The 13,339-nt window shown below is 35.0% G+C and overlaps 2 protein-coding genes across 2 annotated transcripts; both read right to left on the reverse strand.

Moving 5' to 3' along the window:
* Positions 1-1,851: 1,851 nt before the first annotated feature.
* LOC127123257 (syntaxin-124) lies at positions 1,852-2,769 on the reverse strand. Its single transcript, XM_051053493.1, has one exon. It carries the CDS (start codon positions 2,767-2,769, stop codon positions 1,852-1,854), a length of 918 nt encoding a protein of 305 aa, XP_050909450.1.
* Positions 2,770-9,501: 6,732 nt separating this feature from the next.
* On the reverse strand, positions 9,502-9,960 carry LOC127123258 (uncharacterized mitochondrial protein AtMg00810-like). Its single transcript, XM_051053494.1, has one exon. It carries the CDS (start codon positions 9,958-9,960, stop codon positions 9,502-9,504), a length of 459 nt encoding a protein of 152 aa, XP_050909451.1.
* Positions 9,961-13,339: the final 3,379 nt, after the last annotated feature.

The following is a 13,339-nucleotide window of genomic DNA, read 5'->3' on the forward strand; positions in this document are numbered from 1 at the left end:
CTTTTTCAAAAAAAAATCAAAAATAACCCACTTTTCAGATTAATTCTCAAACCACTTTGAAGAGATGACATCAGATGAATTGGCGTTTGCTCTCTGAGTTAAAGAGATGACACCAATTGGATTGGCTAGTGCGCCCGGTGTTGCCAATCCAATTGGCGCCCATGTGTAAAAAAGGAGAGGAGACACCAATTGGTCTGACACCTCTATGTATTGCGTTTTTTTTTTTTAAATAATATGTGTTTTAGATAAAAGTCGAAATCGGACCAATTGATATTAATATTAATATGCGTTTACATAAGAATATCATAAAGACTAATGTCATTGATCGGGATGACCTAACCGACCTCCGGTACTACATCCCCTAACTACCTGAACGCGTGACCCTACCTTGCGTTGCCATTGTTGAACGTGGGTTAGGGCCACGCATTCGCGTAGCTAGGAGATGTGGTACCGGGGGTCAGTTAGGTCATCCCGTTCAACGGCATTAGTTTTTATGATATTCGTATGTAAATACATATTAATATTAATATCAATTAGTCCGATTTTGACTTTTATCTAAAATGTACATTATTTTTCAAAAAAAATTACGCAATACACAAAAGCGTCAGACCAATTGGCGCCTCCTCTTTTTTTTACACATGGGCGTCAATTGGATTGAAAACACTAAATGCACTAGCCAATTCAATTGGCACCGCCTCTTTAACTTAGAGAGTAGACGCTAATTCATCTGGCATCACCTCTTCAAAATGGAGTAGTTTGAGAATTAATCTGAAAAGTGAATTATTTTGGGAATTTTTGAAAAAAATGAATTAGTCGAGTAAAAATTTCACTGATGAATCGGATGGATATTTTAATGAATGATAAATTTTGTTTTAATGGATCCAATTATCATCCTTAGTTTATTGTAGCTTGAGGAACCGATCCATATCCATAAAATAACGCCATGAATTATAATTGTTGTCATTCAACACATATGAATGAAAATGGAATTCAAAGTGTTCAATCATATTCATGATGCAATTACATAATAAAAAATTCTAGGCATGAACAGCAAAGATGAATTAAAAATAAAACTTAAAACAACAAAACTCACATTTTTAAGTTTAAAGAAGAGAATTGCGGCGGACAAACAAAAATCTTCGAATGCCATATCAAATCAAAGTAATGATTCACTATGAGACTTCTTGTAACAAATCAAAAGTTAAAAATAATTACAAATAATATAGATGTGACTTTAAATACTTAACCCATAACGTAATAATAACAAACTTCTAACTCTTATATTGCATCTAACCTAATTCATAAATAACCAATAAATTTAGTTTAAAGTTTAATATTATTTCCATAATGAATATATACTAGCTAATAATATATTATTGATTTAATTATATGATCATACAATTTTTAGATATTTCTATTTAAGTTTTTCTTACTTGTTGTAGTATTCCTTTTCTATTCTTGTGCATGTATACACTAATTATTTTTTCTAAACCTTTTAATTTGCAATGGTGATTTGAAGTTTGGCTGAAAAATAGTACACTCTATAATTATATGAAGTCTTCAAACACCTAATTTTCATTATTCACCTGTCCTATGTATTTACATATAGTCATCTTAAAATGCAAAATCTAGCTATTAGTATTGGATACAATGCCCTCAAATAAGGTCTTGAATTGAGACAATACCTTATTCGGTAAATCTGATAAAATCACAACCAAGAACACCAGAGAATCATCAAAATCAACCACAATTGAAAACACCAAGAAACCATCAAAATCTCTAATGCGCGACCGCAATTTAAAACCACGGCTCCATTCACATATCAAGAGTCTTCTTCTGTATCTCACCCCTTCATCTTACAAAATGAGGTAAAATTGATACCAGAAGAGGAAATAGAATCAAAATAACTAAAATAAGACTAAGAATTATTATATACATTGTCCACTTCCTAGAACTCTTTTGTTGCACTCTAGCTTCCTCGAGTTGTTCTGTCCCTCTTCTCACAAAAGAACTAGCATGTGCAACATGACTCTCAATGTTATTAAGATGTTGCCCTTGAGATTCAACCAAAGAAGCCATATCCAAGAAAACTTGATGCAACTCAATCAAATTCTTCTCTATCTCCTTAACCGCATCATGTCTCTCTTGAATTTCCGATATTGTGTCCATTATTTGACCTCTACCTTGTTCCTGAATTGCCCTTTGCATAAAATTTTCACTTTCTCCACTTGCTATCAGATTATCTATAGTTTCATCATCTGCTTTCTCTCCCGTTACTGTAAAATATCTTCTTTCCACTGTTTCCTTATACTCCATTTGCATTCTACCTCTCAAACCTTGAAAATCATCCATCATGTCTTTGAGTTTCTTCCCTAATCCACTGACCACTGAAGTTCTAGTCCTATCCGCGGACGAACCAGGACCACACCCTTGAATTTTTCTATTCTCCACATTCGAACGATCCAAAACTTCAAGTTTTCCTTTAATTACTTTGACACGTTTGAGCACTTGTTCTACGTCTTTGTCCATTCGGGCGCGAAGATCTTTCATTGTTTTAGCATTGTGAACAGTTTTACTTTCTTCATTAGCCTCTTGTAATTTCCTATACAATGTTTCAATTACTTTCATGTCTGCTTTTATATTCTCCACATCTTCAAAAAACTTGTCAAGATTGACAGTTTCTCTATTCCCCGCCTCCACGTCATCAAAGTTCGTTTCTTCCTTCAAATCAGTGTATTTTTTGAAGGAATTTGAAATCAAATCGTTCATTTTTGCGGATTTAATCAACAATACTCTTGTTTTCTTTTCCTTTAAATCATTGTAAATCTAGCAACATAATAAGATTATGATATGATTGTTATCTAACATAATGGTATATGTTTCCTCATGCAACAAAGATTTTGAGGTAGAAGGTGACGAAAAACAAGTAATTCTCACTAAGAAAAGGTAATTATGAAATAAGGACTAGCTAAATTAATATGATACTAATTATCAAACAAAGGTGTTAGATTCGCCAAAGATTAGTCTCACATTAACAAATGGCATTGTTGTTACTAAATGTGTCCTTCATTGGATTTGATTTATGACTTGGTCGTATATTTTTGTGTCCTCAAGATCTCATTCTTTTACTCTTATTATTTTAAGAATAATTATTTTGGGATTTGGATTCTTATTTAATCCTAATTATTACTATTCAAATACTTGGTAAACACTTAATTGAACGAAAGCCAAACCATAACTTTTAAGATAAAAATATTGACTTATCTTTTAGGACTAAAATAGAGTTGCATGGTAGCCAACATTTTCACTCTTCTTTAAATTGTGTTTATGTCTATAATTTATAAATATAACTTTTTTTTTATATCTATTTTTTAAATAAATTGTCCTTATACCATTTTTAATTAAAATACTGGATTAGATGAAGATGGAAAAAGAGAGAAGATAGAATAACAAATTTGCACTACTCTGCTAAAACGGTTACCGTAAATGGTTGCACACACACTGTTACACAGTCTGCTCTTACAACTATTACATTCACTACGCCAAAAACTGGAATAGACAGCGCCCCTTAGAGGGCGCTTTATTACAAAAGCGCACTCTAAAGTGAAGAGAAAAAATAAGGAGCATACTACTGGAATAGACAGCGCACTTTAGAGGGCGCTTTTGTAACAAAGCGCACTTAAAGTGAAGCGAAAAAATAATGAGGAAATGGAGGGACACCAATAGAGGACGCTTTATTGAAAGCGCCCTCTAAAGGTAACCTTAGAGGGCGCTTTTAAAAAAGCGCTCTCTATGTCCATGTACATTTCCAGTTTAGAAGGCGCTTATGGAAAGCCTTAGAGAGCGCTTTTAGAAGCGCCCTCTTAGGCCCCCTTTAGAGGGCGCTTTTGTAACAAAGCGCCCTCTAAAGTGAAGCCAAATAAAAAATAATGAGGAAATGGATGGACACCAATAGAGGGCGCTTTAATGAAAGCGCCCTCTAAGGTTACCCTTAGAGGGCGCTTTTAAAAAAGCGCTCTCTAAGTCCATGTACATTTCCAGTTTAGAAGGCGCTTTTGGAAAGCTTTAGAGAGCGCTTTCAAAAGCGCCCTCTTAGGCCCCCTTTAGAGGGCGCTTTTTTTACAAAAGCGCCCTCTAAGGTCCCCTTTAGTAAACATTAAAATTATAACATATACTGCATGTCTCTTTATTTTCCCTCTCTACAAGCTATTTCGTTTACGTAACTGGGTTTTCTCTCTACTGCGATTACTCTCTACTGCGATTACTCTCGTCCTCCGTTCGTTCTCCCTCCCTCACCGTCGTCGTCGCCGTCGCCTTTTTCTGCTGCTGCGTTCACGTTCACTGAGTTATCTGCGTCCACCGTCACTGTTCACTTTCTTCTCCATCGTTACCGTCACCTTGAAGGTATTTCTCTTCTCCATCGTTACCGTTCACTTTCTTCATGTGTTTGATTAGGGCATTTTCTAAACTTAGTTTTACATTTTGTGCATTATGTTGATTAATGTTGTTTAGGGCAAACTGAGTTTTTTATTTCTGATTGAAAACTGATATCATTTGAAGTGTGTTTGAGCTTGTGCTTGGAAGTTTGATGATTATCGATGCAAGTTTGTTCATGTTCCAAACACCATAAGTTTGCATTGGTCTTTTGTATGCAGTAGGTGTGTGTGAGTTTGTATTCAATAATGATAAAAAAAAAGAGTTTAGATTGTTGTAACATGAGAGAAATGGAAGGTATATGAATGTGTTTTTTGTGTAGCTTCACGAATATGGTCATTGTCTTACTTGGGTCTTATTGAATCATTTCTATATTACAGATAAAATGGCTAACCAAGACGATACCCATGACGCGAATGGATCACGTAACAATGTTGAAAAAGAAATCAAACGAGGATTGACTGTTATGAAGTCAATCATTCGTGCAAGAGACAAGGGTGTAAAATTTGAAGTACATTGGAGTGCTGAAGACCAACTAATTGAGCCTAACGGTTCAATGTTGGCAAGTTACATTGGTTTCCTTGTTCGACAACATATTCCGATTACATGTGATAATTGGAGAAGTCCGGAATTGAAGGTTGGCAAAGAAAAAATATGGTCCGAGATACAGGTACTTACCATATATTGTTATATGTTTTTTTGTTGACTATTTGTTGACCATATATTGTTATAATATTACTTATAATAACACACTTCATGTGTATGTTTTTTAGAGATCCTTTCACATCGATGAAAGCCGGCAAAAATATTGTATTCAATTGGCCGGAAAAAGACTCCGAGGATTTCGATCCTTTTTGTCCAACAAATTTCTCAAGGATGAGGAAGGAAAATTTGTTGAAGAAGAACGGCCAATGAAGTATGCCGAGATTATTTCAGCCGATGAATGGAATAACTTTGTCGCCAAACGAAGAAACGAAAAATTCCATGTAATGTCTATTAATTATGGTATTATACAATTGTTAAGTTACTTGGTTCTAATATGCCTTAAACTTTTTTATCCAGGAAGTAAGCGACAAAAATCGGAAAAGGGCATCAAAACCCGCGTATCCGTACAAAAAAGGGCGTACGGGATATGCACGGTTACAACAAAGAATTGTGAGTATATTCAAATGCTATGAGCTTATACATTGTCACAATATGTTATAATTGATGATCTTATAATCTAATTCAATGTGTAGCTAGCCGAGGAGAAAAGTGACGCAACATCTCTTCCGGAGCACGTATTGTGGAAGGCTGCTCGGGTTGGGAAGGATGGGGCTGTCGTTGAAGCGGTCCAAAATGTTTATGACGAATGTGTAAGTATATGTAACATTATTTCTTTAATTATATCGAAAATTTTGTTAGACATATAATTCATTTTTAATCTCCTCTAATAATATTTCAGGAGACTTTATCCCAAACCTTACCTTCAACCGAGGTCCAGGATTGCAGGAGCGTACTTAGTCGAGTACTAAATGTTCCTGAGTATTCCGGTCGTGTGAGGGGTAAGGGTTTTGGTGTGACTCCGTCGTCATTTTATAAAAAACCAAAAACAAAAAGTCCTACCAACAAAGAGGTGATGGAGACCTTGGCGGAGTTAAGGGCACAAGTACTCCAACTGCAAAACGAGAATGCAAGGTATAGAGAGGAAAGGTGCGCTTCCGAGGCAAAAGATACTAGTGACCGAGCTAGTATCAATTGTCAACCGAAATTTCCCGAGGTAATTATATATGTTATTATGAAATTAAAATAGCACTTTTTTACTTGACACATATACATGTTAACAATAACATTTATTATTGGTTTAGGGCATTTCATCTTGTCAGTTGTATCTATCGTCACCAACTTATCGCATAGTTGGCAAGGGAAAAGTGCACAATACTTCGGGTGAATTACTTCACCATAATCCCCTCCCGGTGGGATATATGAAAGTTTCGGTTGACCTTGTATTAGATACGGACGCCCTTCTACCATTACCTGACGTTGTTTCAGAGACAACGTTGATGCGAGATGCAGTCGGATCCTTTGTTGGTTGGCCGTCAGATCTAATTTTCCCCGATGCCGAGGTATATATGTTCTAAATGATTATGAATATTTAGTATTCACATTTCAATTCAGCTACAATTATGATATTTAATCAATCCTTATTACATGGTAATGTTAGACTCCTACAAGACCCACACATAAAGCTGGTAAAGGGATTTCAAGACGCATCGAGTCGGTTGCATCTCAAAAAGAGGTACAAATATATATACCCATTTAATTATATACGCAACGATTCTGTTGCATCACAAAAAGTCATGATTTATTTTATATGAATTTTTAGGTTCCCGGTCGAAAGTTGAAAAGCGCTGGTAAGGATATTCCAACGACGTCCGGGACAAAATCTCAAATTATGATGCGTCTTGAGAAAATGGTGGAAGAGTCCGATATTATGCACGGGGCCATTCGTAGTATAGATTTTGATGAAGGTGTTTTCGGAATTGCTCATTTCGAAATAATTGCAAAGGAGGACATGCAAAACTTTTTGAACACGACGAATTGGGCATCGCTGTCATTCATACATACATATGGTACTCCGATCAATCTATAATTTACTTAGTTGAGCAATTTATTTACACATTTCAATGAGTAGTCTAATGTTTATTATGTTTCTATTTAAGGTATATGTATGTAACATTGATGCGGGGAACTGAATTGTGTAACCGTTTCAATTTTATTGCTGCTTCCCGTATCAACGCAACGTTAATAACGAAAAATCCAACATCCGTAAAGAATGATCTAGTCGATAGATTCATGGCGGCCGGCGATAATACTACACCCAGTTTGTATTTTTTACCGTTTAATTCTGGCAACGGGTTAGATTTTCTTTCTAATAATTTCATTCTAATCTATGTATATCTTTTACGTAGAAAATTTTCATTCATCTAAATTTTTGTTTTATTTTACAGTGGTCACTGGGTGTTGGTTGCTATGGATCTTTCGAGACTCATAGTGTATTATCTGGATTCGTTATCGGGTGATTTGAGTAAATATCCGAGTATGAAGAAGACGGTTGACGCGTAAGTGAAATTCCCCTAAATATTCGTGTGTATTTGTATATTTAATTATGTCTGTCAGATTGATCTCAATATACGTTTTTGTTCTTGTTAGGGCAATACTAAAATTTAGATCGAAAAAGAATTATCGTAATAGGAAGGACATTACCTGGGTCAGAGTTGAGGTATATATTAAGTATCTTATTTTTGCTTAATTATAATAGTGTTTATTTTTTGCTTATAATAGTGTTTGTAAGAAATTAACTATATATATATTGTTTGTTTTTCTTTGTAGTGTCCTCAGCAAAACAATTCGGTCGATTGCGGATTTTTTGTATTGAGATTTATGAGAGATATCATTGCGTTGAATCGTATAGACATCCCAAAAATGGTATGGAATAATAACTTAGGGTTTATTTTAATATTATCGGATATTTCATCTAATTTGTTACTAAATCTTGAATATGTTTTATTCTCTTAATTGTAGTACTTTGACGAATACAAATCTTACTCAAGAGCTCATTTGGATGAAATGAAGGATGAATTGTGTCAATTCATTATTGATCAAAGAATCATATATCTAGGTTGTATATTGTTGTACATATATGTATGGAATGTTGTTGTTGTATGTTGTTGTTGTATATATGTTGTATATTGTTGTTGTACTAGTTTTACTAAATCATGAATATGTTGTTGTATATTGTTGATCAAAGAATCATATATTAATGTTGTATATATGGAGGATTAATGTTGTATATAAATGGATTCATGTTGTATATATCAATGGATTAATGGTGTATAACATTGGATTAAAGGATGAAATCAATATGAATTTTACACTTTTGCAGCATGCGAACAGGTTCCCAATTAAATACCCACTGCTTTTCAAACAATTTTTTTTAAAATAACTAACACTTTAGAGGGCGCTTTCTGCAGGAAGCGCCCTCTAAACACTTTACATTGACAACTTTAGAGGGCGCTTTGTCCAGAAAGCGCCCTCTAAGGTGGCTTTACATTGACAACTTTAGAGGGCGCTTTATCCAGAAAGCGCACTCTAAGGTGGCTCTCTAAGGTGGCTTTACATGACAACTTTAGAGGGCGCTTTATCCAGAAAGTGCCCTCTAAAGTGGCCCTTTATGGGCCACTTTAGACAGCGTTTTTTTATGAAAGCGCACTAGAATGTGGCCCTTAAAGGGCCACTTTAGACAGCGCTTTCTCCAGGAAAACAAAGCGCTGTCTTTACCTATGTCAGCGCCACTTTAGAGGGCGCTTAAAAGCGCTGTTATAGGCCAAAATAAGCGCCCTCTTTTCCCTTATTTGGCGTAGTGATTATTTAATGACTAAGCACACTACTACTTATATACACAAACAATAATGCCACGTAGGCGAAATACTAAAATACTGAATTATCCTTCAACACCATCCCTTAATTCATGATTTAACTAATTAAAACTAACAACAACAATTTCATCCCTTAAATGGAGAAATTAACCAGTCTTGATCACTTTCGTCAGAACATCTGCCAGCTACTTCTGAGTGTTATAGTGCATAACTTCTAGAACTCCATTCTGAACCTGACTTCTCAGAAAATGATATTTAGTCTAATATATTTGCTTATCCCATGCAACACTTTGTTCTTCGCAAGATTGATCGCAAACTTGTTATCAATCATCAACATAAGAGGCTTGTTTACCTTGATCTTCAGATGGTAAATTCAAAAGTCAAACTACTTGACACGCAACCACACACCTGCAATATGTTATGCTTCACAGATTGACAAAGCAACAATCGGTTGCTTCTTGGAACACCAAGAAATAGGACTTCCCAGAAAATTAAACAAGTATCCAGAAATACTTCTTTTATCAACTCTGTTTCCACATCAATCAGAGTCTGAGTAACTCATCAGCTCTGAATTAGCCTTTCCTCCATAAGAGAACAAAGTTCCATACTTTAGAGTTCCTTTTATATACCTCAGAATCCTGACAACAACTTAGTAATTGAACCACTTCGGTTTACTCATGAACCTACTAATCATTCCAATAACATAGTAAATGTCAGTTCTGGCATTACACAAATACCTCAGAGAGCCAACCAACTGCTTGAAAGTTATGGCATCTACATCATCACCTTCAGAATTAGAATCCAATTTGTGATTTATTTCTGACGGTGTGACAATAGCCTTACAATTCAGCAGCTTAAATCTCTTCAGAAGCTTAAGTTCATACTTTAGCTGATCCAAAATAATACCCTTCTCAGAGTAAATAAACTTCATCCTTAGGAAATATGTCATATTTCCTAGATTAGTTATCTCAAACTCATTCATTAGCACCTTCTTGAACTTAGTTATCTCATATTCACAACTCCCAGTTAGTAATATGTCATCAACATAGAGACACATCAGAATTATATTGCCTTCAGAAGTATGCTGAACATATACACCATACTCCATCTCACAGTTTCTGAATCCTTGATACTTGAAAAATGAATCAATCTTCAGATTCCAAGCTCTAGGAGCTTATTTCAGTCCATACAAGGCTTTATGCAACTTATACACCATCATTTCCTGATTCTTTTTTCTCAAATCCAAGAGGTTGTGATACATATACCTATTCTTGTAATGGACCGTTCAGAAATGCATATTTCATATGTAAATGTATCAAAGGTCAATTCCTGTTAGCAGCTATCACAATCACCAGTATGATTGTTTCATGTCCCACTATAGGAGCAAACACCTCAAAGTAGTCTAACCCAGGTTTCTGTAGAAAAACTCTTGCCACTAACCTTGCTTTATGTTTTCCAATTGATTCATTTAGATCCACTTTCTCCTTGAAAGTCCATATAATGTTAATGACTTTCTTGTCCTTTGGAAGCTTAGTGAACTCCTAAGTCTTGTTTTTTTTTTCTATAGCCTCAAGTTCTTCTCTCATGGCCTTCAACCATACTTTCTTCTTAAGCGCTAATTCAAAACCGACTGGTTCAGAGTCTACTAACATGGAACACTGAATGACTTATCCTTCAGAGTCTACTTTAGTGTCTTGCAACATGTCAAACTCTACAAATCTCCTTGGAATGTTTCAAATTCTTTATGGCCTATGAACTTGTTCAGAATCTCCTTCAGATGCTGGAACAATATCAGATGATGAGTATCTGGAAGTACCACCTTCAGAGGCATGACCACCTTCAGAGTCTGGAACATTCCCAGAGTCTGAAACATTCCCAAAGTCCGGATCTCCACCAGAGTCTGAATTACCATCAGAATCTGGATTAGAATCAGATTCACCTTCAGAGTCAAACTCGCCTTTAGAGTCTTCTTCATATTCATTGTCACCTTTAGACTCGGACTGATCTTCAGCTTTAGAGGCATCTTCTGAATCTGACTCATCTTCATAACCCTTAGGTCTTTACGTTTTGAAGGTTTTGGACAAGATTGTGCAATTCGGATCCGATCAAGTGAAAGCATTGGGACTAGGTGTATCGTGCAAGGAAGTAGCGTGAAACGGTGGATCGTGTTGACAAATCTTGGGTTCAACAAATGTGTGCTTGAGATTAATTCAGCCGATTGAAATCCTTGAGACAAGGAGGTCGTGCAAGGAAGCAGCAACAACAGGTGAATTGAAGCGACATTGTTGGTGTCTTGATCAATCTTTAATCAAGTTTTTTGGAGGTGCTAGAGTCAAGAACAAACTTAGGATTTGTGGGATTTGATATCTCATCTATTTTATACATACATTTGAAAAGTAAGATTTATTATAATAATATATCAATTCGAATTGAGGGCAGACGTACCCATAACAAGGTCGATTGGGAACTGCCTAAACAAACCCTTGTGTACTCTCTCTCTCTCTCTCTCTCTCTCTCTCTCTCTCTCTCTCTCTCTCTCTCTCTCTCTCTCTCTCTCTCTCTCTCTCTCTCTCTCTATATCTATATATATATATATATATATATATATATATATATATATATATATATATATATATATATATATATATATATATATATATATATATATATATATATATATATATATATATATATATATTATTTTTTTGGTTCGCAAATTATTTATTACTTTGATCTATTGATCAATATTGTTTGGATAAGAATTTTTTAATCATTTGTAAAATTTGTGTTGTTGTTGTAATCGTATACCATTTGGTAGGTATTGGATTTCTAAGAACTACAAACACTATACAAACATCCAAACTTTATTAATCGCATACAAAATGTTCAACAATTTGTTTCAACTAATTTTGTGTATGGTTTTATCATTGGAGATAAACCTTTACTATATTATAGTATTTAATTTGTTGTTTAAAGTATTGCTAATCAACTTGTGGATTACTATCATACCATTGACACTTTTGCACATATCCAGGCTTTTCAATAGTAGGTTCGGTTAAACGATTTTTGATCCGGGAAATATTTAAAACTTGCTTCCGCGCCATAAATTTTTCTAAGTTAACTTTTTGGATAAAGTTTTAACTTGGGATCTATTCACCCCTATCTAGATCTAGGTTTATCGTCTAACAAGTGTGTAGCACCTCAAATTTGCACCTCCCATTTGTATATACATTTCATTTTTAGGTCATTAGCATTGCATAGCATGTTGCATTTCATCAATCAAGACTGATCAGGAGAATCCAACTGTGCAAGAGAGCAAGGGTTTGTCCATGAGATGAAGGCCCTATGGTTGTTCTAGAGAGCTTACATGACCCAAGGTTCATTTTGATGCAATTTGGCCAAGTGTTGAAGGCTCAAAGTCCACAGTGCATGATCAAGTCATCTGAGGCCTATAAAAGTCAACTGAAAGTCAACTGAGGGCTAGGAGATGGAGAAATGGTTTGAGACACTTCATTCATGTCCCAAAGAAGGTTATTCAACATGTCAAACATCTACCTTGAAGATTTTGAAGCCAGATCAAAAGTTTCCAGAAATTGAAAGTGACCTGTAATTTGAAAGTTTCCAAAAATGGCAAGTTTTAGACAAACTTCAACTCAACTTTCCAACATCAAAGAAGCTTCAAATAAAATTTTGTTCAACATGAAAGTTGAAGATCTTTCTCTCCTATTTCCAAAAAGTCCAAGATCATGAATTTATAATGAATGGTTAAGGAGTTATGATCAAATCATTGCAAAGTGTGCTTGAAACTTCAAATGGCCATATCTTTTGAACCAAAACTCCAAATTTGGTGGTTCTTTTTGCATCGTTCTTCTTATGTCATGAGGTTTCCAAATCAATCATCACATTGCATGAAATGTTATCACATGAGCATTGGCATATCCAAGTCAATTTTGGAGGGAAAAATAGAAATTTAAAAATGGTGCATTGTATGGACTTTCTACCATTGCCATTGAGTTTAAAAAAGGATTTTAAGTGAAAATGATCAAGGGATTGGTACTGTTCACGTGTAATTATCCCATGCACCATGCATTTTCAAAATTTTGCAAAACACCTTATTTCACTTAACCAAACTAAACATGGATTAGCAAGGTGATTAGGAAAGGATATAAATACTCTAATCATTACAGAATTGAAGGAGGTTAATCATTTTTTCACATTTCAAGATCCAAATTCTCTCTCCCTCCAAAATTTTCTTCCATTCATAATTCAAATTCTCTCTTCATAACATTGCAATTTCTTTCCATATTCTTGTTCCTTGGCTTTGATTTTGTGCAGATCAAGCATTAGATTGTGAAATTCGAGCAAGAATTATGCATAGCAAGCTCATGAAGGTGATGATGGAAATTCTGTTTTGAGCTAGATCCACATGTTCTCAAGCTTTCTTTTCTTCATCAAACATCATTACAAGCATCATAGAGTAGATTTGG

The sequence above is a fragment of the Lathyrus oleraceus genome, chromosome 2 (assembly GCF_024323335.1).
Source record: "Lathyrus oleraceus cultivar Zhongwan6 chromosome 2, CAAS_Psat_ZW6_1.0, whole genome shotgun sequence".
NCBI classification, from domain to species: Eukaryota; Viridiplantae; Streptophyta; class Magnoliopsida; order Fabales; family Fabaceae; genus Lathyrus; species Lathyrus oleraceus.